The sequence below is a fragment of the Sciurus vulgaris genome, assembly GCF_902686455.1.
Source record: "Sciurus vulgaris genome assembly, chromosome: 1".
NCBI lineage: Eukaryota > Metazoa > Chordata > Mammalia > Rodentia > Sciuridae > Sciurus > Sciurus vulgaris.
In genome coordinates, this window is record NC_136461.1 from 155,965,745 (window position 1) to 155,993,179 (window position 27,435).

A 27,435-nucleotide genomic window follows, 5' to 3' on the forward strand; every position below is an offset into this window, starting at 1 on the left:
TGGGAGTTTATTGTCTAACAATTAGCCAAACAGCATCTTGTTAGGAGTTTTTGCTATTGCCTTCCCTGTAGTTTATTCTTCACCTACTATGCATGAGTCAATTATAAGTTGCTGGTCACTATGCACTTTTTTTCCATTTAATTTTTATGGCAGCTCTAAGATCAGTTTTGTTATCTCTATTTGACAAGAAAAGCAAACACAAGGCAAGGGAAGTTATGTGACTTGCTCTGGATCACAAATTCAGGAGCCAGGTTTCCAATCCATCACTCTGCACTGCGTCCTGGCTTCCTCATCTTGAGCAAGTTTTACTTTTTGTTTCAATAAAGACATTTCTTTCTCTCATATCCAGTTATACCAAGGGCTCCTCTTAGCCCAGATTCAGGTTTCACTTACTTTGTCATCCCTACAGCACATATGGGGCTCTCAGTAATGACACTGTTGACTGATAATGTCTTGGATACAGTGTTAAGTATAGTAACCATGCCAAGAACCTTACAAGGTGTGTCATCCACATTTTTACAGGTGAGAAAAGGAGGAAGGTAAAGTCACATGCAGGCAACAAGTGAAAGTGCCAGGATTTTAAATAAATCAGTTTGGCCTCAGAGCCCATTTAACCACTAAGTATGGTCTCCTTGAATATAAAGAAGAGCTCTAGTTGTGCCCAGTGGTTTCGTGATAAGGGTGAAATAAGTAAGGGAAAAAAGCAGAATTATAAGAAATAAAAACCCACACTTTTCTCTAGCCAAGCCCTTTAAAACTTCAAAAGGTCACTCTCAAAAAATCATGATCCATTTGGAGAAAACTAATCTTTACTAAGGATATCTTACATCAGTACAGCACTTCAGTTTTTCCACACATTACCTGACTCATTCCTTAAAATAATGTCTTGCAAACATTTTGTGAGTAAACTCTTATTCAAAAGGTTTAATACGGTGTCTAAAACCAGAGAGGTCCCAAGCTGGAGTACAAGTCTTCAATTCCCACCTATTTTCTCTCCCTTACCTTAGGGTAGTATTTATTTACCTCTAGTCATTAAGAGCAACATTCCTTCACCTGCCTCTTTTTCCTCCCAGCACAGAGAATTGGTTGCTGATGCAAAGCTGCCTTCTAATGATAGAAGTGGGAGGACTTTCTTAAGACTTGCCTGTAAACCAAAAAATTGTCATACCATTAACTAGTGTCTTTCTCAACTTATCAGCAAACCACAGCTAGGGAACAAGGACCAAGTAAGAGAAGGTAACTTCAAAGTACAAAAACACGAGTCCACAGCATAATGCAAAGCTACTGAATTTCATGGAGCAAAGATCTGAGCTCTCTCATCTCCTACATCTGGGATATTAAGCCCCACCCTAAACTTAGTCTCTATGAGGAAGTCAAGTGGGTCACTCAGAGAATCAACAGCTCTTCTGCTGCTGATTCCCTCCCTGCTCCGCAACAGTCAGCAACAGTGGGAAAGCATTTATAGAACACCTGCTAACTGTTGCGTAAACTCGCATTCAGGGGAAATACAGAAACAGTAAAGGCTTTTAGACATCTTCCCTTGCCCTCAAAAAACTTAAATAGAGTGAGGAAATAATGACCAGCAGCAAACAAAGCAATTGAGGAATGCAAGCTAACCTATGTGAAACAATCCAGGAAGAAGACTATCCTGGAAGACCAGTCACCACAAGGCTTTTGCAATAGAAACCATTAAGTTTGATTCTGTTTCTAGAGATATACAAACCCAGCCTTTTGAACTGCATTCTCAATGACTGGAGAGATTTAGAAGTCATCCCTGCATCCAAGTCCATATGACATCTGTCCTAATCTATCTATTACAACTCTGTTAAATTTTTGAGGATGTGAGCAATGTTCCAAACCACAAGTTATTTTTTTATGAATAATATTTAATCCAGAGAAAATGGAACATAAAGGGGAACCAATATTGTGCCCTTAGGTAGTTTGGATTTCCAAGTTGTGATTTTTTAATGCCAAATTCTAATTCACATAATCCTATGCAGGTCAAAGACTTGATTTATTTCTTCTTTCATTTTTGTTGAAAAAATTTAGGGCCAATAAATATGGTATTTGCTGCAACAAATAAAGTATATAAATTATTCCAGTCTCTCTCAGCCAGTTACACCAACATGTAATCCTTCTCTTAAGAATGACTCTTAGAAATTCAAAGAGAGTTCCAGATGGCATCCAAAAAGCTTATATTTTATGCATCACTTACTCTGCCTCACTGTGAGAAAAGAATATTTGAAGCCAAAAATAGACCTTTCATGTAATATGGGGGAAATTATAATTTGCCCTGATAGTTTAATAATTTGAAATTCAAGACAAGCTTTGCTTCATGAATCATTTGTCACATTAGATATAATATTTTATGTCTATCATGTAAATGGTTATGAAATACTAAGATTCAGAAAGAAGAAATAATTTACAAAGCAAAAATATGAAGATAAAGTTTCCCTTTTCTTTAATATGAGGCATCATAAAATGATTTGTCTAAAGTAAGGTAAAGAAAGCTCTTACTGAAGAAAACACAAAAAGATGAATGTGTATGTAATGGGAAAATTACTTAAAAAGCGAAGTTTGCTAAATATGTAGAATTCAAATCCCAAAGCATTGAGAAACTAATTATAAATGATAAAAAGGAGTCCAGAGAGGTTAAGTGACATGATGTGACTGACATAAGTCACAGAATAAAACATCTGAAGTCCTCAAAGTCCTTAAAGGTTATTTAAGCCAATCACATTTGATGCTTATTTTCCTCTGTATAGCAGGAGATTAATCCAGACTTGTGCTTGTATCTAAGATAGAAGCAACACATTCCATAGTTGTGTAAAATCAAAGGGAAATATTGTTTTTCATGAAAATTTTGTAACTGGAGAAATTCTGAAAGCATTAAAAATTGCACATATATGGCAATGGTTAGAATAAGTAGCAACGAGTGCCACCCTTCTGGGTTTGTCCCCCAAATTATTACCCAGATTTGAAGCATGGTCTTCACAGACTGAAGACTATCCTTCCCAAGAAGGACTGAAAAATGTGACATCTTTGAAAGGCTGCTCCAAGTGCTCGGGAAGAGATTTTAGACTAGAGGGGTCTCCCACAAAGCAAAAGAAATCGTGTTTTGTTTTGTTTTGTTTTGTTTTTTATTGCCCGATACTAAAAACGTACTAGCAGATTTAGAAACAAGAGAAAAAAGTCAAATATCAAATAAAAATACTGATTTTCTTTTAAAGCCTACCATCATTCCAGTCACATCTCTTTCCCACTTTGTTGGCCGCTCTGTCCCTGCTACTACTGCCGCTTCACCACCAAACACCCGCGAAGGGTCGGGGAGCAGCATTACAGAAATAAAGGTTTTTAGGTCTGATTTCTTTGTCTATAAAATCAAATATCATTAGAGGATTTCTACTGTTCCTTCCAGGTACAAGATGCTATGGCTGGTGATTCTAATTGCACAAGATAAAATGCAAAGTTATTAATAGTTATTATTAATGAACTCAAGATAACTATTTGGAAAGATAATTTTCACCATTACAAATAAACCAGTTCTCATATAAGAGGAAGATTAAAATTCCATAGTTAAAAAATAAAAAAACACTCTTTACAATATATTTCTTCAAGGTGTGAACAAATGTTCCTGATCTCACTGGAATTCTTATTTTTATCTTTATTTTAACAACCTTATTTTAAGCATTTTTTGAAATTCACCTGCAAAAGAATATAATTACTTTTTAAGTCTTTCTGTCTTTTCTGTGCTATGTAGTTGTTTGTTTCAAGTAAATCAAATCCAGTTTTCAATAGCCTTATCTTCTCTGTGACCATTTGCTAAAGGCGAAGTGATAACTGAGCCTAGAATAATAACAAAACTTCATTTATCATAGCACAAGCATGCAAAACTTTTGTGCCATCAGAAATGACCATTTCTTTCCTTCATTAAATTTATACTTTAAGACCTACTTTTTTAACAAGTTTCAGGTAAAAAAAAAATGTTATTACTAACTGGTCACCATGTTGTACAGTGAATTTCCAGAATGTGTTCATGCCATTTGAGACTTTGTACCCTTGGAACAACCTCTCCTTATTCCTCCACCCCTATACCAAGCCCTGGTAACCCAATTCTACTATCTGCTTCTGTAAGTTCAACTTACATATAATTTTTATCTTTCTATGCCTGGCTTATTTCATTAAATTTGTCTTCCAGATTCATTCATTTGTCCTCAGTGATGAGTTTTCCTTTTTTTAAAACTAAATAGTTTACCAGTGTGTGAGTGTGTGTGGGTGCACACATTATGGACATTTAGGTTGATACCATATCTTGGCTTTTGTTAATAGTGCTGCAATGAACTTAAAAGTGCAGATGTCTCTTCAACATACAGATTTCATTTTTTTAAAATACATAACCATAAGTAGGATTCCTGAATCCTACTGTTTTTAATTTAGGAACCTCTATACTGTTTTCTATAACGGCTGTACTAATTGCATTACACCCACAGTGTACAAGGGTTCCCTTTTCTCCACATCCTTACCAACACATGTTATCTTTTGTCTTTTTTGATAATAGCCTCCCTAACAGGTGAGAGGAGATATCTCATTGTGGTTTTTGATGCTTAGTGATGTTGAACATATTTGCTTATTTACCTTTTGGATTTTTGTATGTCTTCCTTTGACAAATGTTTCTTTAACGATATGTGAAAATGGTCACTTCTTAAAACTTTTATTTCCAAACATCCAAACAAACTAGGTACCTTGCCATATGCCTGTAATCCCATCTACTCAGGAAGCTGAGGCAGGAGAATTACAAGTTTGAGGCCAGCCTGACAACTGAATGAGATCCTGTCTCAAAAAAAAAAAAAAAAAAAAAAAAAAAAAAAAAAAAAAAAACCTAAGTGTGTAGCTCAGTAGTAAAGCACTTGCCTAGCATGCTCAAGGACCTAGGTTCAATCCCTTAGTACCAAAAAAGAAAAAGGAAAAAAAAATCCAGAAAAAAAAAACTAATAAAATTTGGAAAATTTATCCTAGACTAAGTTGCCTTTCACATTTTCATTCTGTTTGTAACATAAACTGGATGACACAAACCAACTAGAATGCAAAGGTTTCAGATGCATTACTTACTTGCTCTATATATTGCTTTAGGTTCCTGGCAGAAAATTATACTAAAATTCTAGAGTATGATTTGATGGGAACTATTTCAGAAAATGAGTCCTCACATGACAAAGCTTGAAATAATATTGGAATTCCAAAATGCAAAAGCAATGCTCAGTGGCTTATCTGGGTTAACCTGAAGAATGTCCTTCACCCGATTCAGCTGTCTCTGAAATAGATGCTGAAGATAATTGCATCATGGAAGTGATAGTAAGATGCTCTACACTCATCTCAGGCTCTGTCACTCTCATACTGCCAGAAACAAAATTGTTGCTCAAAAACAAAATTACTGCTTCTGCTTTCTTGACATCAGATAATTATAAACCTTGACAGTATTTATATTTCATATTTTTAAAAAGCATGTGTATGTGTTTTGTGTGTGTGTGTGTGTGTGTGTGAAAACAAGTCACAGAACTTGTTTTCATTCAGTGGAAAATCTTAACCAATTATCTAGTTTTGCACCAGGTGCATCATCAATTTTTCAACGAATAGATAAAAATACAATCAATGTGATTTTGAAAACCCAGCATTGAGGACACTATTGAGTAAATGCTACATACTGTGCATTTTACAAAGCTTCATGTTTGGGTAGACAAGTAAACTGCTGGCTCCTACATGAGGCTTTGTGACCTTTATCTGAAATACTTATCTTTTATTAATTACTTAATTACCATTCAATTCCTAGGAAAATGTTTAGGAAGACTACCATAAGTACAATATTACTAGATAACAATTCTGTTTTATAGAAACGTGATAAATATTATTTGGTGATAGCACTAAGTTAAAATATGTATTTTATTCATGATTGATATTTATTGTACATAGCATGAGTTTTTTATGACACACTCAGAACTAAAACAATGACATGGACCTCTTGTAATACAGTGAACCACTTGTACCAGTTTAAGAAAATAGAGGTTTACATGCAAACTCTTCAAGAAATGTGCTTTGAACTTTCAGGGAATTTCCAGATTGATAGAAGAATTCAATCAGAATATAAGCAATAAGGCCTATTGCAGAAATTGCTGCGGGGTTCCTGCTTAATTTGACTCTGTTTCTTCCCAGTGTTCTTTATAAATTAACATATTCCATTATCTGAAGATAGTCAACCCCATCCTGTGATGATAAATAGGATTTCTTTGAATTCAGTAAGTGAATTATCTTCCGTGTTCAAACCACTGGTTAATTCAAATGAAAAAGTCACCTGGCCCATGAAATGAGATAAAGTCACTGGGATTTTACGATTTTTTTTTTTCACTGTGATAAAAGTCTTGCACTTTCCATCTCTGAAAGTTCCTGCTTTCACTGAGAACATAATAGGTAATCTGCCATATATATAGCCTTCCATAAAGTCACACTAAATTCTAAAATTCATGTGAAGTAGAATCCAGGGCTTCCTTTCTGGAGAAAAGCTATTACAACAAAGTGAGCCAGAGACTAACATTCTTATCATTGGTGACTAAATATTCGTCACTCTGAATATTGGCTCCAGAAATGCGATGATCATTCTGCATAAGAAGTGTGGGTTTTGCTGAATTATTATGTGAGCCATGCTCAGCCATTTTGGAGAATCAACCCAGAAAATGCAATAGCAGCCTTGAACAGGAGCCTCCTGGCTCCGGGAACTGCAGAAGGAAGAGCAAAGTCATCCTTAGAGCCATCTCTCCATGTCCAGATGAACAGACTGGTTTTATCACCTAGGCTTTGCTTCATTTTAAGTACCAACCAACCTAGCTATCACTTTAAGGCTTGTTACTACTACATGGTAGCATTTAGGGGATCAGGAAGGAGGGAGATCCCTCAGTACTCAGAATGAGGCATGGCTATAAAATCTTGACACAGAAGCAGATTAAGTACTTCTAATACTCCTTTAAACTACAGTGTAGTTCTGGCCACAGTTTAGTCTCCATCAAGGACTATAATAATTTCTTTCATCGAGAAGGGGGAAAAAAAAAAAAAGACAAGACCCTGCATGATGTATTGGAGCTCTCATTAAACACAGCAGGAGCTTAAGGGATCAGGAGTAAGGTAAGGTCCAGGTCAGGACAATTTACTGCTTCTATTATACCGTTGATCACAGGAACTGATTCATGTCATCCAGTTTCTTTTCCTTGTCACCATTTTACTGAGGCTAAAAGTCCTTTGAAATTTAAGTGCCTCATATGTTTCTGTAATACCCAGTGATGGGTTGTACTGCTTTGACCTTGTTAAATGTCCCTTTATTTGATTGGATAGCTATAATATAGAGGAAAACTGGGATGCTTTGGTTGGTCAAAATATGAATCTTTCAAAAGATAGCTGGGGAGACCATAATTCTTGAAGGGAGAGATGGGTTGAATGAATGCAGATTGAATCTAATTTTATGCTAAACCAATTAGCATTACATCACCACAGCAGAAATATCTAAAGCATTACTTCATATCAGTGATTTTCTGGGATGTTAAAATAAGTCTTTAAAAATCTGAGTGATTTATTTTTCTTTCTAAATGTCACATCTTCAGTTACATATTCATCAACCAAAATATTTTTATGCTCCAAATTTGAGCCAATATAGTATGTAAGACATATTTAAAATAAAATTATGTTATTCACTTTCACCTTTAAAGAAAAACATCACAGTGATGGAACTCCCCAAAATAGTTCTAAATGAGATGACATATCAGAGCAGTAATAATTATAACAACAATAATAATAATCTGACCTTAAATTATAGGACTCCAAAGCAGGCAAACTACCCAAGAAAGACACAGTGTGGTCACAACCTAGTTAAAACAAGCACCAGGAACTTAAATTTATGAAATGGGGAAAAGAAGAATCTAAAAGAGCTACAGGTAGCTGATTCCTATCTATGTTAAAGACTCAGGTAGTGGAAAAAAAGAGAGAAGGTGACAGAAGTAGGAGAGCAGCAGTGTGGCACAATACAGACGTAAGTCTTAGTTCTTTTCAAAACCAATTAGCAGAGAGTGTTGTTCCTCCCATTGTCTGTTGTCCTTTTAAATCCTTGGCACCAGCTGAAGACTGCCCAGCAAGTAGAGTCCATAGGTCCATAGCTCTTCCCAAGTGCCCAGGTACTAAAGACACCTCTGCCTGGAAATGATAGTTTTCTTCCTGAAAAAATAAAAATGGTTTTGTCATTCTTCATATGAATTGATCACGGTTCAAGCAAAGGGCTTTCGTCCTTTCCTTCAAAAACCATGCAAACATAATTGCTGTAAAACCAAGTGCAAGAGACTTTCATCCTACATTTCATAGCATCTGACTTTATCCTTTGCTATCTCCCCAGAGACGTTTCAAAAGAAATTTAAGTTGAATCCAAAGTGACTCTTTGGGACTTATGAAGAAAACCTCCCTGCTTAGACTAATGTGATCCCAGGGAACACAAGAAAAGAAAAAGAGAAAAGGCGATGTGTTAGCAGACCCCAGGTGTTCTTCTGTGACATCCACCTAAAACAGGCCACAGGGCAGCCATCCAGTCCTCCAAATGCATCCTTATGGTCTCCAAGAATGCCAGTGTGTCAGGACAAAGTCAGGACACACTCAACATAAGGCAAAGCTAAGGACTCAAACATTTGTACAAAATGAATAAACAGAAGAAACGTCAATGATACCACCAATTACAAATTAAATAACAACAAAACAATATGTGTGAGAACTCAAATTAATGGTTCTTCCCACATAAGCCAAATGAAGTGGAAAATTGAAAATTTTTAAGCCACTTCCTTCTAATTGTTTAGGCCTTTAAAAAATAATGGAGCATAATGTCATGACTAATATATATTATTTTCTTCTCAAAACAGGATATTTATAAAATTAAGATGTATTTGAAAATGAGCAAAGAGCTCAGAGTTCACATGTTTAGAATGATCAGGGAAATACATGTGTGTGTATATTTTATTTTACCAAGTAAACAAATCTCTTTACTGTCTTAATCTATCCCAAAATCAAATCTGATTACTGAATCTGCATATTTTGAGAAACTATTCCTGAGGTCTCTGGCCATCTCTGTACCAACACGTATTACCCAAATATAATCTACATATCAAAAAGTTTACACAGCATGTAACAGGTGGCCCTCTGTATCCATGGGTCTCGCATTCATAGATTCAACTGTGAATTAAAATTTTTTAAAAAAATTCATCTGTACTAAACTTGTACAGACTTTTTTCTTATCATTAGTCCCCCCAAAAATGCAGTATAACAAATATTTATTAGCATTTACATTGACCTTGCTTAGGTATTATAAACAATCTAGAGATCATTTAAAGCATTCAAGAAAATGTGTTTGGTTATTGTCAAATACTATGCCATTTTATTTTTGATTATTTAATTCATATTGGTGCATAGTAGTTAATACAGAATAGCCAGTTTCATTTGTGGCCTATTTGCACATACATATGTCACAATTTGATCAGTTTCACTTCTGAATACACTATTTGGTATAAGGCTCTTGAGCATCCTCAGATTTTGGCATTGGGGGGAGGTGCTCCTAGAACAATCCCCCATGCATATCAATGGACTATTGTACTTATATGTAGCCATGTAGTCAATGATTCACATGTGGGAACTAAGGAGCAAAGTCCAAATAAAATTGGGAAGAGAAAAAATCTTAGACATTTTACCTTAACAATCAATATGACACTTTGCTTTAAAAATTAGTAAAAAATGTTATTATTGTTAAAAAATATATGTAGACAGTGAAGTTCGTGCTAAAACATCTGAGCAAATTATTGGGGGACTAAAGAGTATTGAGAACAAGGCACATAGAGTCAGACAGACCTACATTCAAACTAAATATCACCCTTTGTAATCCATCAGACTTTAGGCAAGTTGTTCAAACTCCCTTAAATCTTTTTTTCCATCTGTCAGTTTGCACTAATTATAGTACCTTTCTCATAGCATTGTGGAAATGATTAAAGGATTTGCATGCAAATGCCTTAGTACATTCTTTGTGCTCAATAAATAGTCTCTGTTACTATAACTCATGGTTCATTGTAGCCATTTGGAAGAATGGAATAATACAATTAGTGTTTACACATCATTAGGTTAAGTGACTATTGCTATAGAATCATTATACTTCATGTGGGATGAATTTTAAATGAATTCACTAGAGAAATGCATTTACTTGCAAACATTAATAGTTAATAGCAAATGCAACCAACCATTTAAAAAGAGAATATGGAATTACCTATCTCCTCCCACATTTTTGCAAACACATTCAACACTGCTTGGTATTGGAATGTAGTGAAAAGATCAATATATGTTGTTTTCCATACACCAATCTAAAAAAACGATTGTCCTTTCAAAGTATGAAATATCAATAGTGAAATCTTATTAGCGTGTTTCTCATAGTCCTTTGCGTTTGCTGGGGATTCTTTTGTAGCTAACTTTTTTTTACTATCCAAATTATTTATATTTCTCTGTCTAGCCCTCATACTATATTCCTCAAATCAAACCATCTGACCAGCCTCAGCTTAGAGACACTTTCTCTGGAAAACTTTTGGGGATCTTTCACCCTATTCCCTCCCCACTCTTGTAGATCCTTAGCCCCAAATTCAATCATTCATTCCTACCAGCTCTTCTTTCATAAGGTCTCTTGCATCTTTTTTCTTTCTCCTTTGCATCCCAAGCCACGCCATCTTCCCTGCTGACTCATATTCATTTGTTTCTTAATATGCCTCCTGGTCTTTCCTGCATAAAAAGGTCAGGAAAAAAAAAATCTCTCCAAAAAGGATCCTATGAGATTTCTCCCCCTTTCAAAGTGTTCAACTGCTCCCTGTTGCTAAAATGATCAGAATGGCTAAGCCTGGACACTTTGGGCAGTGAAAAGGATTACAGTCATGTGCCACCGCACCTGGCTCCTATTTCTTGTATCCTCACATGGCAGTAAGAGATTGAGCTAGCTTTCTGACCTTTTGTAAGGGAGCCATTTCTGAGGGCTTTACCTGGATGACCTAATTACTTTGCAAGACCTCACTTTTAAATATCCTCAGGTTGGGGATCAAATTTCAACATATGAATGGGGTAAAGGGGTAGATACAAACATTCAGTCCAAAACAGCAAAGGTTATTCATTATGCATAGGGCTCTAAATGTGTTGGTCCCTGACAGTCTTTATACCCCCCTCTCTTCGCTAGCTTCTCAAGCACAGTTAGGGCAATGGTCTTACTGAAAATCACTGAATTTAATTTCCAAGAAACTAAGGACAGTTATTGAGGAGCATTCTCTTTGGTAGAAATTCATTAAATTCAGTAGAAATTCTTCTACAAACTTAAACTTAGTACTTTATGAGTTGGAAAATCTTCTATTTTTTGTTTGAATTATTTCTTAATGAAGTTGATATCTATAAACATGCCTATAATATACATTCATTCTTCAGTATGCATGGAAGAGTGGTTCCAGGACCTGTGCGAACACCAAAATCTGCACTTGCTCATGTGCCTTGTTTAAAATGGTGTATTTGCATATAACCTACACATCCTCTCACATATTTTAAATCATCTCCAGATTACTGAAAAAAGTCTATATGTGTTCAGCCCAGAAGCAATTTTTATTTTGAGTATTTTCCATCACTTTTTGGCTGAATCCATGAATGTAGAACCCACAGATATGGAAGGCTAACTGTATATTTAATTTTGCAAAATGCTTTGTTGGATACCATATTGCATTTTCTTACAAAAAACTTACCACCAGCCTCAAAAGCCTGGATGTTATTGTTTTCAGTCAGCTCATGGAATTAAATGTATTAAACCACTAAATGTGCTATCCTCTGATAGAAATTGTGATTTACATTGAACATCCATGTAAAGATCTGATTAGGTCTTTATAAGGGATGGAATTTCATTAACCAATAAAGAAATAAGACAAAGAAGTATGATTCAGTCTCTAAAATTGCAAAGGCATTTAATAAAGTTCCTCAGAATGGATTTTGGCGAGGACTTTTAAGGCACATGGCAAATTGCGTAGTTTATTTTAAGGAAATAAGCAGCAGAGATTCTTTTTTGCAGGTCCTCTGGATACGTTAGATTGAATTATATAAGACTGAAAATATTTGATCTTTGTGTCTGGTTCAACAATATGCCAACATTCTCAGCCCTGACTGTGGCCTATTGGATCTCATGCTAAATGGTAGAGCTAGAAAACTCTCAGCAATCTTGAGATAGATTGATTAACTTACTGCAGTTTTTCCAGAGACCCCATCTTCATCCGTGCCCATGTGTGACTTTGGCTCTTTGGGGCTTGGTTTCCTACTTTCTCATAGAAACTTCTTAGTCTAACATTTCGTGACTCTAAACATTTAATTATTGAATCAGTATCTTAATGGCCAAAAGAAGATGCACCTGCCAATAATGTCCAAATCCATCTTCTAGGAATTCCTTCCTTCCTAAGGTACCCACTTTCCCTTGGGTTACAGTGCTGATGAAATGACCCTGCCAAGATGCAAACGTTACCTGTTAAGTTCAGTGTGCTAGGTCGTGACCTCTGTTTATGCCTTCTTTTCTTATGCCTCTTTTCTTCTGCTTTCCTTCATTTATTAATTTCACTAATTAGATATCAACAAAGGTGAAAGAGTCCTGCTTTCTTATCCCCTTCTGACTGTTTAAAACCAATAGTAATGAGATGCTCGCCAAGTTTACGCAGGAAGTAGGAGGCTTTCTCAACAAGAAAGGAGAAAATGTAATGGAGATGGGAAGTGAGGGCCAGCACAGTCTGAAGTGCTGCTTGGCAGCTGGGTTTCAGAGGCAGGAAAGGAGTTCCTATCACATCTCACATCCCAGTAGTTGTGAGAAGAGGAAGAGATAAGACAATGTACTTGAGGATGATAGAAAGCAGCAAGAAAATGTCCCTAGAGGATGTATCTGCTTCGTAACTTAGTTCTCTGACCATCCCCAAATGAGTATGTGATGGGTCAGGCTGAACCTTCGTGAATCTTGCTTTCATACAATAGACTTGCTTTTATGTTTTCTAGAACAGTTCTGTCTCTCTGCTAATTGAGTCTGTTTCCTTTATATCTGTCCTATTTTTCCCTCCTATCCTACTGGATCTTAATTCCTTCCCTTTTCCATCTAACACCCTTTCATTTCTTAACTAACTTGCTCTGTTATGCAATTCATGTCCTCTGTAATAAGGAATACACTTCTCAGGGCTTTGTCCACATTTTTTAAAATATTTATTTAGTTGTCAACAGACCTTTATTTATTTATTTTTATTTCTATGCGGTGCTGAGAATCATTCCCAGTGCCTCACACATGCTAGGCAAGAGCTCTACCGCTGAACCACAACCCCAGCCCTCGACATGTTTATTCATTGTGAAAGAAAGCAAAGCAGTGTACCTGGCAATATTCATTCTGCAGTATGCTATAATTATTATTTTAAATTTAGAGAAGCATTAAGAAGAAATTCAAAAAACAAAAGGTCCTAACTTGAGTCTTTCTTCTCAGCCTACAAGGAAAAAATGAAGGAGCTGTCCATGCTGTCACTGATCTGCTCTTGCTTCTACCCGGAACCTCGCAACATCAACATCTACACTTACGATGGTAAGTGCCCAAATGGAAATGCCCTGCTAGCAAGATCATTTACAAAAGCCTGCTTATATTTGCTTCCTTCTCATAGCTCTTGGTATAATTAAATCAATATTTTTGTAGATCTTGCTATTGACTTGCTGTGTCTAGCTATTAGGTCTTATTGATTGCCTAATGCTCAAAACAGTTTGAATTTGGTGCTAATAACAGCACATTAATGTCTCTTAAGAAGCATGGCTGAGTTGTTATTAGCAGCCACATCCAATATATCAACATCCACAGTATGTCTAAGGCTTTAACAAATAATGTAATATATACTAAGCTGCAATTAGAGTAGATCAGAATTTGTAAGAAAATGCTTTATACTCAGAACACTCAAGAGAAAATCAAAAACCATCACTATTTTTCATTATGAAGTTCCTAGATTTTGCATATGTATACCAACAAGTTAATAACAGTAACTGAATTAAAAAACAAAACTGACTTATGACTGAGGCTCGAAGCAAAGAGGATTTAAAAAGACAACCCCTCCCTCCCTCCCCCCACTTCAAAGAGCTGGCATGACAACTTCACTGAAGCACAACCTTCTAGGTTTGATCTATCCTGATGGATTGTGCTTAGTTTGTTTTCCTTTCTGGCTCTTCCACTATCCATGTGGCCTCAGGCAAGCCAACTCTTAGATTCTCTCAGCCTCATTTAACACGAGCATCTCCTCCCAGGGATGCTATGAAGTTTAAATGACTTAATGCAAATCAGACATCAGCACCAAGCCTGGCCCCTGAAGCACTTGACAATAGTAACTGTCATTATCAACAAAATTATCTTCATCTAATTCAGTCATCAAAATGTTTGATGATGTTGTAGGTATGCCAAGAATAACTGAGGCATAGTTTGCTACCTGATGGCTCACAAGTATTTTTCTTTTCCACATTTGTAAAGAAAGACATTAAAGACAAGGAGAAATGACCTTGTAGCAGGTCACCCCTTGTATGCGTTTAAAGCCTATTTGAGGACTCAAAGGCATTTTCCCTCCAAAGTTGTTCTGTCCTGGCGCTAGCACTTCTGTCTGTAAGTGCTACTTAACTTTTTCAGAAGGAAATGCCCTCCCTGTGAAGGGATCTCAGTTTCCAACCATAATTTTCACTGGAATGCAGGACCCAAGCCTACTTTGTAACATGTTCATTCGGTCAACACATAAACTACACCGATCTTTACTTTCTTCCAGACGTAGCTGTAGCTGGGAATCCAGCAGTGTTTCCTATGGGAATCTAATAACTCCATGTTGTCACTGAGAGTCCAAAGATTAATATGGAGTTGTCCTCACCTTCAAGAGACTCAGGGCTTAGTAGAGAGCCTTCCAGGATACAAACAATCAGGAAGTGGAACATAGTGGATAGGACCCAGGAGACCATGATGGTTTGAAGGGATTGAAGAAAAGCAAAAGCTCCGTATCCACTGGCTCTTAGAAGTCTAGTATCCAATCCCATATCACTAACGCACTGCTTCCCAAGGAAAGTAGGTGGGGAATTTCGAGTTTCTGAAGTCTTTAACTCAGCCTTGTATTTCTGTCATGATACTAATGTGAATTATTTACTGCAGACAACCAATCTAACAGGAATTAACAGTATTTGGTTTTATCGTTTACCTTTATAAACAGGAAATGCCACAGTCTGTGATTTACATTAAGTGTTCTTTATCTTTTGGTCTTCACAACAAACTTATGAGGAAAGTGCTCTCTTGATCCCTGTCTTTTAATGAGGAAATGAAAACTTAAAGGACTTAACGTTTCCATGTCATAGAGCAATCAGAGGCTCTTCCTATACCAATGCAAATTCAGAAAGTTCTGATTCCAAAGTCTAACGTAAACTATTCTAAATTCCATCAGTTTATTAAATAAACTATTTTCCCATGCTCCCTAATAGCTCTTTTCATAGGCTTACATAAATTGTGTTGGTTGTATTTAAAATATAATTATAATCTTGGATACCTTCCAGAAATTTTAACATACTTTTACCTTAAAAAAAAAAAAAAAAAAAAAAAAAAACATTATTTCCAATATACTTGCTGAACTAGCTGTGACTGGATTATTTGTTAGCATTTAGGGATCTAAGACAATCCTGTCAGTCTGGGGTTAACCTTACCGCAGCCCCACTGTGCACTGAGCTTGTCAAAAGAACGTCAGCGGAAGCATTATCTTCACATTAGAAGTGGTGCTTCTTCTCTGCTGTGCTCTAGTCAGAGCTGACCAGGAGACCTGGCCCAGTCTTTGCTACAACTTAAAAGGGACATCAATACATTAGAGGCTTAGGGAGCAATTTCACTATAGGGGACAGAGGGCGTTTAGCCTAGGGGAAAGACTCAAAAGGGAACATCATAACTGTTCTCAAATACAGAGGGCCTTCCATATCCTGAGTTTTGCATCAGCAGATTCAACCAACCTCAGATCAAAAGTACTTGAGAAAAAACTGCATTTGTACTAAACACACATGAGCTTTTTTTCTTGCCATTATTCCCTGAACAATATGTATAATAAATGCATACTGTTTTTTTTTTTAATTTGATAGTATAAGTAATCTGAAACCAGTTACTGTTCTGGAGGATGTGAGTGGGTTACGTGCACACACTCCACCGTTTTATGTAAGGGGCTTGAGCATCCTCAAATTTTGGTATCCTCAAGGGGCCTTGGAACGAACCCCCAAAGGTCCCAAAGGACAACTGTACCTGAAGATTGGTGATGCACAACAGAGAACCACCTAATCTACGGAAGGTTCAGGCTGCAAACAAGGACAAGAAAGCTGACCTCAGAGAGATGCTGGGACTGAACACAAAGAGCTTTTTTCTAAAAAAAAAAATCATCATATTTCACTATTATGAGTTACATACTTGTAAATGTCCTGGCAGATACTATCACTCTTTTGTACTGTAAATTATGTTATTTTATATTATAAATCATATTATTTGGGGGTAAAACCTGAAGGCCTGATAATCTGCTTATCTTTAAGCCACTGGTGAAAAAACTGACTAGCTATTCTTCAGGGGCTTTTTAAATGACAAATTAAAAATTGTACATCAGTATGAAGTGCAACACGTTTTGAAATATACATATGTTGCAGAATGGCTAAATTAAACTAACATATTATTACACCATTTATCATGTTTTTGGTGAGAACGCTTAAAATCCACTGTCTCAGCAATTTTCAAGAACACAGTTCATTGCTATATCGTCACCAAGTTGTACGATAGATCTTATGAATGTATTTTTCCTGCCTAATTGAAATTTCTTACTCTCCAACCAACATCTCTCCGTCTCCACACCCTCCCCCCAGCCTCTGGTAACCACCATTTCTGCTCTCTGTCTCTATGAATTCTACTTTTTCAGATGGCACAGCATGTGGTATTTATCTTTCTGTGCCTGGCTTTTTTTCACTTGATATAATGTCCTCTGGGTTCATCCATGTTGGTGCAAATGACAGAGTTTCCTTTTTTTGTTTTTTTGTTTTTTGCTTTTTGAAGGCATAATGCTATTCCACGTGTATGTGTACATATTAGTGAGGAGAGGCTGTCCTCCCCAAACACCACTACCACTTCACTGACTCTTTCCCTGACTCCCAACTGCAGCTGAGTTGTACCCAAGAAGGATATTCCAAGTAGCAACAAAATAGGAATGAAGATAATAAAGTGGGCTCCTGTCCTTTGTCCCCATTAGACTGTGAGCATCTTGAAGATAAGGATCCCCACACTTCATCACTGGGAGCAGCAAACATACTGATGGACAAGTCAGGAACCAACAGGATGTTTTTCACATTAGCACTGACTTTGCCAAATACTCTAACTGCTAAGGAGGTTATTTTGGTTCTAACAAAGTTCTTGTAAATTCCTGCCACAGGAATGGTAATATTGTAATAATATGTAATTTACACACACACACACACACATATATGATTATATCTGAGAACCTGATAACTGTGTTCTTTTCCTCATCCATCTAATCAAAATGTGCCTCCCATCGTGGTAATTTCCAAAAATAAATAAATAATTCTGTGCTACTTCATTTTTATACAAAGTTCATATTTATTCAAAAAAGGAAAATAAAGCTCAGTCTAAAATCAACTCGGGCTATTTTTCCCAAGGATGCCTAACATTATTTAACTCCTGTAACATTATTGAGTTCCTCAAAACCAAATATTTGTTCCGTTAAAACATATCTATAGTGCTACTAAAGAGAGATCTTATACGTTCAAACTAATGTAGAGCAAATTATCATATGCAGCAATTTATTTTTATTTCCTAGAGTAAGAATACTACTTTTAATTGCTGAAATCCAAATTATTAAAATAAACCTAAGCTTCAAGTTCCACATGCTTAATATTCCTCAATGTTCGTTTCTTAGATATGGAAGTGAAGCAAATCAACAAACGTGCCTCTGGCCAGGCTTTTGAGCTGATCTTAAAGCCACCATCTCCTATCTCAGAAGCCCCACGAACTTTAGCTTCTCCAAAGAAGAAAGACCTGTCCCTGGAGGAGATCCAGAAAAAACTGGAGGCTGCAGAGGAAAGAAGAAAGGTAATTTTTCCATAGGATTTTAAGTTCTTCTCTCTCCATTTCCTCCCTTTCTCCCTCCCTCCCTTTCTCTCTCTCTCTCTCTCTCTCTCTCTCTCTCTCTCTCTCTCTCTCTCTCTCTCTCTCTCTCTCTCTCTCTCACAGACACAGACACACACACACTTCAACCAAAGTTTTCAGGGGACAGTAACACCTGAACCTGTCCATCCCACATGCACAGGCCTTCAGTAGACAGAGTCAGGCTTGCTGGGGTGTAAACATCCTCAGTTATGGTTAAACAAACATTGAGTTGAGGCTAGCCAAAATTGGCATTCTCAGAGGCTAACAGAGCTTCAATGTCCTCTCTCCTCTTCTTAGATCTCTTACCGTAACAACCTCCCTCCCTCGTCATCAGTATGGATGCTCTGAGAAAGCACAGCCTTAGGCGACTTCTGGGATCAGGGTGGAGGCACAGAGATGGCGAATGCTCCCTTTCAGGGTCTGCATCACACCCCCAGTGTCCTGCTTGATTTTCCTTGAAACTATTAATTACCAGTTCTTCTCCCCAAGATCATTCCAGCCCAGATGTGGTTTCCCCCCAGTCTAAGGGCTTCCTGCTCAGAGTCTCCCTGTCTGCCCTTGAAGTTAGTCCTTCCAAGATCAAGACCTTTTCTGAGATCTCTGATATCTCCCTCTACCCATTTCTAAGCCTTGACATAGATTTTTAGACTCATGTAGTCACTAAAAATACACTCCACATAAGGTCTTATGAGTGGAAATTTTGCATTTTTAAATACATTTTTTTTTATTTTATGTAGACATTTTCTATAAAAAGTCAGCCAACACATTATACACTTCTGTGTTGGATAATTACAAAAGGAATGAAGAGCAACCTTTTCCAAAGACTAAATGCTCCAACAGGGAACACAGAGCAAACATAGCAAACGTGTATGTATGTGTGTGCACATGTGTGTATATGTGCCTACATGTGTACGTATATTACACATACATACATAAATAGGTTTGATATCAAATAAAAAGCCCAAAGATTAGAAGCTCTCAGGTTAAATTTCCTGAATGAGAAAATGTTGAACTTGGTGGTTAAAAAAATCTTCCCGTGATATGTAACATATTAATCTCAACTCTAATTTTCACCTGAGTGAGGCTCTCCAAGTATTGGAAGACACACACACACACACACACACACACACACACTATTTTATCAATTACTGATGTTATGAATACAGATTTAGACAGGAAGAAACTGAACTATTAAACCTATTAAACTATTAAACATATATGTGCAGGGATTATCGTTTTTTAAAAAAGATAATTATCATTTTGATAGCTTTCTTCTCATGGTAAAGCTAGACTAAATCATTCAGTTACAGTTCATCAACACTTTGCTGCCAATAGATATAACCAGCTGGAACGGTGGCGATCATGCTGCACTCAAGACAGTTTAAGTTCCCACCCAAGCACTGGCATCCTGCAGGTAATAGGTGTAGGGATGGGCACAGGTGTATGTTCTAGCCGTAAGTTGATGTGTAGAGATCAGAATACAAAGTTACTGACTAACCAGAAATTAAAACTAGAAACCAAAGTTCAGCACCATGGTTTAGAACATTAATGGTATTGTTAGGTATATTTAATGTGGAGAAAATTATTGACAAAAAAAAAAACAGATGATCAAAATTACCTGGGTGTTAATTTATAAGTCATATAAAACTCCTTTGATGACTAATTAATGATTCTGGTAAAACTCCTGCATCCTGACAGCAATAAATTATCAACAATTACACATTTAAACAATTTATCTGAACTAGAAATTGACCACACAGCTTAACAACATTCATAAATGTAACCATTCAGCATTATGATGCCGGCAATATATATGTTTTTGGAACACTTTAAAAAGCAGTATTCTATTACATTTCTCATATAATTAAAATTTTTCAATGCAAAAATCATTATGTGGATTATGTCCTAATGGTAGACTTTTAATTAGAAGAAAGTGTAACTAATTAACAGAAAGAACCAGCTTAACGATTCATCAATTGATTTTCTTCTATTGGATTGTACTGACTTAATTAGCACTCATTTGAAGAACTGTTAATTCTCTTTAAAGAGTCTTCTGTAAATGCACATATCTCCGCAGATATCTTAGTGAGGATATGCAAATAACCCAAATCCAATTCAGCTAGCTGAAATGAAAAGTGAATGTATGACTAAAAAGTCAGGGAATGGCTATGCCCTCAGGAACGAACGGCTGAATCCAGGTGATCAAGCAGTTTGGGCAGAAAACTTTCTTTTGATGTCTGTCATTTCTCTTTGCATCAAATTGGTTTCACTACTAAAAATATTTAGTTTCAGTCAATGCCAAATTACTTTTCTCACAACATAGCAACTCCAGCAAAAAAGTAAAGTTTCTCTTTCCTAATAGTTCTAACAAAAGTCCTAGAATGGATTCTCAGTGACCTTTCTTGGATCCCATGCCCAATCCTAAACCAGTCATTACAGCCAAGGGATGCAGTAGTTCAGTTTGCAAACCTGCTTCACATGCCCACCCCTGACCTGCAGGGAAACGTAGATAAGATCCCTGGGGTGAGAAGTGTGGAAGGCTAGTTCTCAAAAAAAAAAAAAAAAAAAAAAAAAAAGAACAGGTGTTTTCATCAGAAGGGAAAATGGATCTTAAGCATGCAAAATTACAGATGTGCTCCATTTTTATCTGCAAATATTTAGCGCTACTATAACAATTAGAATAACTATTTAGCTTATACACTAATACACCATAGGACTTGTAATTCTCTTTTGCCCTGCACACACCCTATGTGCTTGTTTTCATATAAACAGAGTGGAAAACTCTATGTGGCTACAAAGAACAGCATTGTTCTTTCAAAATATAATGTGAACCACACATGTATCAAAACTTTTCTAGCAGCTATATTTAAAAGAACAAGAAATGTGCAAAATTACTTTTAATAATATATTTGAGCCCAACATACCCAAAACATTATTTCAACATGTAATCAATATGGAATTATTAATATTTCACATTATTTTGTTCATAGTAAATCTCTGAAATCCAGTTTGTAGTTTACACTTACAATGGAGTTCAATTCAAACCAACTGTATTTCAAGATCTTTTTTGAGCCATACATGGCCAGTAGCCATGGAACTGGATAGCACAGATGACAAGAGGGGAAAACTTCTACTGAACAACAGGGAAGCCTAAGTCGTTCATATTGGTACCAGACTAGTATTCAGATTCAACTTTTAAAAAAATACTGATTCTCTAAAAATAGATATTTCAAGTTTTAAAAACTACTGATTCCCTAAAATTAAATATTTTTAGAAATATAGATATTTATATCTATAACTAGAAATACAGATATTTCTATATTGATATAGAAATTCAGAAAGTTAAAAAGAAATTTCTGTGCTCTGGTTTCAATATTTGCGTTACAAAGTTAGGGACCCTCTGAATCTCACACTTTCTTCCTTGGCTCCCTGTGGTTTCTGTTGCATGTCGATTCTTGACTGGACAGGAGACTTCTCTGAGCCCAGGCTCATCTTCTGTTCTCTCTCATGGTACCCCCAGCTTTTCCGTAGTAGCACTTAGTATAATTGGTAAGCGTATGTTTATCTGCATAGTTTTATTTAACCCTTTATCTCCCATTAGAATATAAACTCCATAAAGGTAGCGATATGTGTCTTTTGTTTAATAGTGCCTAACAATAGTTAGTACTGCAAATACTTTGTGGTGGGGGGATTGAATCCAAGGACTCATGCATTCTAGACGAGTACTCTACCACTGAGCTTTATCTAGAGCCCTTTTTATTTTTATTTTGACACAGAGCGTTGCTAAGTTGCCCAGCTGGCCTTGAATTTGAAATCCTACTGCCTCAGTCTCCTGAGAAGCTGAGAGTACAGGCACCCAGCACTATAAATACTTTTAAGTGAATAAATAAATTATAAAACTTAGGCTAAATGTTAAAATGCCAATATGTAACTTCTTTTGATTTTTTTTCTATTCCATCCTCCCATCCTGAAACAAATTGTAGTCAATAAATTTCCAAATGACATCTGAAATTGCATTAAGTAAACTCTACAATACAAGAAATTCCTCGTCTAGGGAAAGTCACCCTAGATGGATATGGAGATATCCATCAAGCACCTGCTTTTTGGTTAGACCCTTTTCCAGGCATCAGGAACACCCCCACCAACCTTACATTCCAATGGAGAAAAGTAGCTAATAACATAATTTAAAATACGTCAGAGCGTACAAAATAAAGCAGGCAAAAGAATAAGGAGTGCAGTGATAGAAGGAGCTATTTGCATAGTGCAGTACAGGAGGGTCTCTTAAGGAAGAAAATATTTGAAAAGAAACATGAAACCAGGGAGGGAGGTAAAACATGCAGCTCTTCTCTGGGGACAGGACATTTGAGAGTAGCAAGTGCAATGGCCCTGAGGTAAGAGTGTACTGGGTTCTTTTAAGACACAACACAAAGGCCAGTGAGGCTGAAGCAGAGAATGCAAGGGGAGACCGAGCAGGATCTGAGGTCAGAAGCTAGTATTTGAAGGGCTTTGACTTCAAGTGCAATAGAGGTCGTGGGAGAAAATAAAACCATATCACTACTTGATGTGAATCATAGTATCATTTCAAACATGTATCTGTTCTAAAGAGGGCAGTAACTCAAAAAATAGTGTTAGATTAAATAGAGAGAACAGAAAAATGTCTAGACTAAGAGAACCAAGGGCAGGTTTGAGAATGCCGAAAGTGTGTTTTCAGGGCACTGGGTGACCCAATTTGGAGGAGTCACTTTGGGGAGGGAATAGATAGCTGGAAGGTGAGACTGGGGAGGGCCTTGAATGCCAGGTTAGAGTACAAGTTCAATTACACAAGACATGAGGAGTCAGGAAAGGCTTTCCAAAACTATACACACACACACACACACACACACAAACACACCCTGATCCAGTAGTCAGCAATAGTTTCATTGCCCTGGACTAATTTCCTTTCCCATGAGTTAGAGATTTTTAAAGAGCCTACCTAGAACTCATACTCCATTTAAATAAGTATTAGTAAATTTTCTTGCCAAGGTTATAAGCAAAGACACCTGTACCTGCCAATTCATATTTCTGATCATCCTAAGATCATAATAAGCATATTCTCACTAAATTGATGTAATTCTAACTCAAAGAAAATACAATAAAGGTAGACTTGGATATAGATGTGAAGTATAATTTCTGTTAGGACTTTTTAAACACTAAACAATTTGTGAGCTCCACCCCCCCCCCAACACACACACACCGCCATCACCATTGATATCTTTAAGGCCCGAACCTGGGAGTTCAGAGATCCTATCTGGAAACTGGGGACCTGGAATCTGTGGCACAGGCTTCCTGGATTCACAGCCAGAAGGCTGCCACAGAGATGTCTCCATGTGGGATCAATTCTACTTTATGTTAAATATTTGGCAGCTTCTCCAACTCCTCACTCCATCTATGGACACTATTGCAGCAGTGACCATCTGGTTACTAGGTGGACAATATTCCCTCAGCTTCCCTTGAACCAGAATTAATGTTCCATTGATTGGCTAGTAGAAGCTTATGATAAAAAGAATACATCTTTCCTGATTTTTTTCCCTTTTGTAATTATCTTTGGGGGTCAGTGTTCACCTCCACTGAGACTGTATTAATCTCATGCAATCAGCTTGAAGCTCACTTCTTGAAAACAAAGTCTCTGTACTACAACCAATTATAATTAGTCATCTACCCATTCATTTATTCATCCATTCAACTAACACTTATCTAGCAAGAGGTAGCAGGACTAGGCTACCAGTTGATCTAGGACAACTTTCTCCCATTTCAATATCATTATTAATGATTTCTCTTTCCTTTCTTGGGTGTTCTAGTTTGGGTAATCATTGATAAGATAGTCATATTCAGCAAAGTGCAGTGTTTAAAAGCATCTTTAAAACCAGGGTAGCTGCTGGACTTGGTGGCACACAACTGTAATCCCAGCAACTCAGGAGGCTGAGCCAGGAGGATTGCAAACTCAAGTCCAGTCTCTGCAATTTAGCAAGGCTCTGAGCAACTTAGTGAGACCCTGTCTCAAATGAAAAAAACAAAAACAAAAAAAAATTGTAAAAGCCAGGATGTGACTTAGTGGTAAAGCACCTCTGAGTTCTATCCCCAGTTCCAAAATAAATAAATAAATAAAACCATGGGAGCTAAGAACATAGGATTAAGAGAAGAGCCATGATTATATTCTATCCCACCACTTACTGACTTTGTCACCTATTCTCTCTGACTTCTTTTACCCATCTATGAAATGAGACTTGTAATAGGTCACATTTCATGAAGTGATCATGAGAATCAGAAGGTTACTGCACATGAAGACATGTAACAAGCACTGTGAAAGAGTTAACTATTATTTTGTAAAGATACATTGAGTGTCTGACCTCACAGAGATTACGGTCTAACAAACTCTTGATTTTATAAAGGAAAGTGGTTTTAATTAACACAGTGAAATGTTAACCACAGATACATTTTATAGATATTTTTACATAATAAAATATTCCTTATCAAATCACATGAAAGTATAGTCAGTTTGATAGATAATGGTCCAACTAAATGTGACTTGAAAAAATTAATATAAAAAATGATGAAAAGGATCTCAATGATATTGATAAAACTTCACACCAAAAAGATTAAATTAAAATGCACCCTACTCAAACCAGTGCAGTGAGATTTTAATTGACACACTGACATTGCCGGCATGATGAACCCCAAAGTCACTGAAGCCCTAAAAAGAAGATGTGTTGCTTACTCTGAATGAGGTGGCATAAAAGTGAATCATTATTTACAAAACCTGGTAGGCTTACATCTCTCTTGGTAAATGACAGTTCAGATGGGATTTGGGGAAAGATGGGTGGTTTTTACAGCACCGGATTTCATGATTCAGTGCTGGAGTATTCGCAGTTTGGCATTCAGGAAGCAGGTTTGACACACAAGCCACAGAATCCTTCTGGTGAGGTCCTCTCAATGAAGAGCACCCCAAATTTCTTTTCCTAGGAGTGAAAACCATCACAGGTGCTAGAATAGGAGGGACTCATTCCAAAGGGCTTTGGGTTTTAACCATTTTAAATTTCTTAGTATGCTTCTGACTCTTCAACATAAAATGAATATCGCACCCTTTGGTTTAACATGATTGTATTCAACTGTCATTTTAACAAGACGTTGTTTGTGACTTTAACTGGGTTAATAATGTTTCTTCATTGTTAGCTGTAATGCCAATTATTACAGACACATCACCTAACCTACCAGCATAAAGGCAATTTGCTACTGGGAGTTTAGTATGTGATCATTTGTCCTGGATAGCAAGCAAGTAATAAGTCCCCCAAATGATGAAAAGAAGCCAGAAAATAAAGGACAGAAATGTGTTTACTTCAGAAATAATGGGAAACTAGTGCTAACTAACTAAAATGTAGCCTTAAATCTCTTATGTGTACATAAAGTAAAATGAGTTTTATATACCAGTTAACTCAAATTTATCTTCCATTTCATTTGTGCGGTAATTAAACTCTTATACTGGGTAATAAAAGAAATGGTAATTAACCTCTTTGGAAAACGTTGAAGTGTTCCTGAATGTACAATAACTCTTCTTAGCTGTCTCATTACTTTCCCTTCACATACCTCTCATGTCATTATTCCCGTCATCTGAGTTCCACGTGAAGAGGTTTATGCCTGGAAAAGGTGTTCGCCAGTAATGTGCATTGGTTTCCGCAACAGTACCATGGAGAAGGTTTCCTAGTCTCCCCAGATGCCACCTCACACATCTCAGCTTTATACTTTGCCTTGACATTTGCTTTATATCAGTCAATCGTCAACTTGCCCTAATTTTCCATTTCAGTATATCAGCAACCTTTTACATAAGGTACACAGTCTTCAGAAATGTTCCTCCAAGGCCAGAGGGCTTTTCCATGAACAATTTATTTTTAAGCACTTTCAGCAAATGCCTCTCCAACCTCTCAATTCACATGATCAAGATTCCTTTCTGTTAATCTGCCCATCCAAAGTATAACATGAGAAGACCTATCCGAACCTGTAATGAGAACTTTACTTCTACTGAAAATGAAAGAATATGCTACTACTTTTGTATATCACATTTTTATTCTACAACCGAATACTCATTTCATGTCGTGTTTTAAGGCCGTTTTCTCTAACTTCATACTTGCTCATGATACACATACAAGAATCAGAACCAATTTTCTTCCCTGAGGGTATAATTGGAACATTAAATTTTATTCATGTGGGAATCAATTTCTTCCCAGGAATACAGTGAGAAAATTTATAGGCAGCAATAGCTGGAGACTAGACTGTGAAAAAGAGAAAGAGTTATAACTTTCTGTAACAATGGAGTAACAGAGATCTTAAGAACTAAGGTAAAGGACCCCGTGGCCTCTAGTTCCACAGAAGAATTTGTTTAAAAATTTTGAGTAGGGACCAAAATAAAAAGCCAGAGATACTTTCCCAATGAAGAATGCTTTTCATTATATTGAACTCCACATCCTGTATTTTCTTCATGGAATTGAATTTTAAATATTTGATACATGGACAATTATTAGATACTCAAAATGCATTAGTTGAGGCAATGGTGGGTATTATATTCACTTCCAGTGTATAAAGAAAGGCACCCCAGAAGTTTGCAGCCCTGAAGGATGGCCTGGCCCAGTTTCCTAGGTCTTTGTCACCTAGCCTCAGGCTCATGTGATGATACTCTGTATTGCTTTCTATTTCTGATTCACACTATTAATTGTGCTTAGAAAAATGCACCTGATCCTTATGCCATGTGTCTTGTTTAGCCCCAACAGCTGCAAAAGTACTAACCCATTAACAAGCATTTCGAAGTGAGCCAAGTGCTGCACTCCAGTAAATGCAATAGACACTTCCCAGAGTGGGAATTCTCCATCACTCACAATGGGAACTGTGGGAGGATGTGTTCATGCAGACTAAATATGTCCCACCAAGGCCAGAAATTTAAAAAGGTACGTGTTGCTATATTACTCTTTAAAGTCTTCTCTTCTCAATCCTCCTCCCCTGCTGCCTCCTCCTGATTCTGGCTCTTTTGCAAAGCAATTAAGAATGTAAATATACACATTGAGTTAAAACAGAACTGAGCTGAGTGCCAATTTAATTTGAGCATCTGAAAATGAAATGTTCAGCCTTTGCAG

The 27,435-nt window shown here is 36.7% G+C and overlaps 1 protein-coding gene across 1 annotated transcript in view; it reads left to right on the forward strand.

Annotated features, from left to right (window-relative positions):
- The window catches only part of STMN2 (stathmin 2), a 50,708-nt gene that overhangs the window by 13,002 nt on the left and 10,271 nt on the right, over positions 1 to 27,435 (forward strand). The window contains exons 2-3 of the mRNA XM_079155100.1: positions 13,577 to 13,672; positions 18,048 to 18,220. Coding sequence (XP_079011226.1) covers positions 13,577 to 13,672; positions 18,048 to 18,220 — 269 coding nt within the window. The remainder of the gene's footprint in view (positions 1 to 13,576; positions 13,673 to 18,047; positions 18,221 to 27,435) is intronic.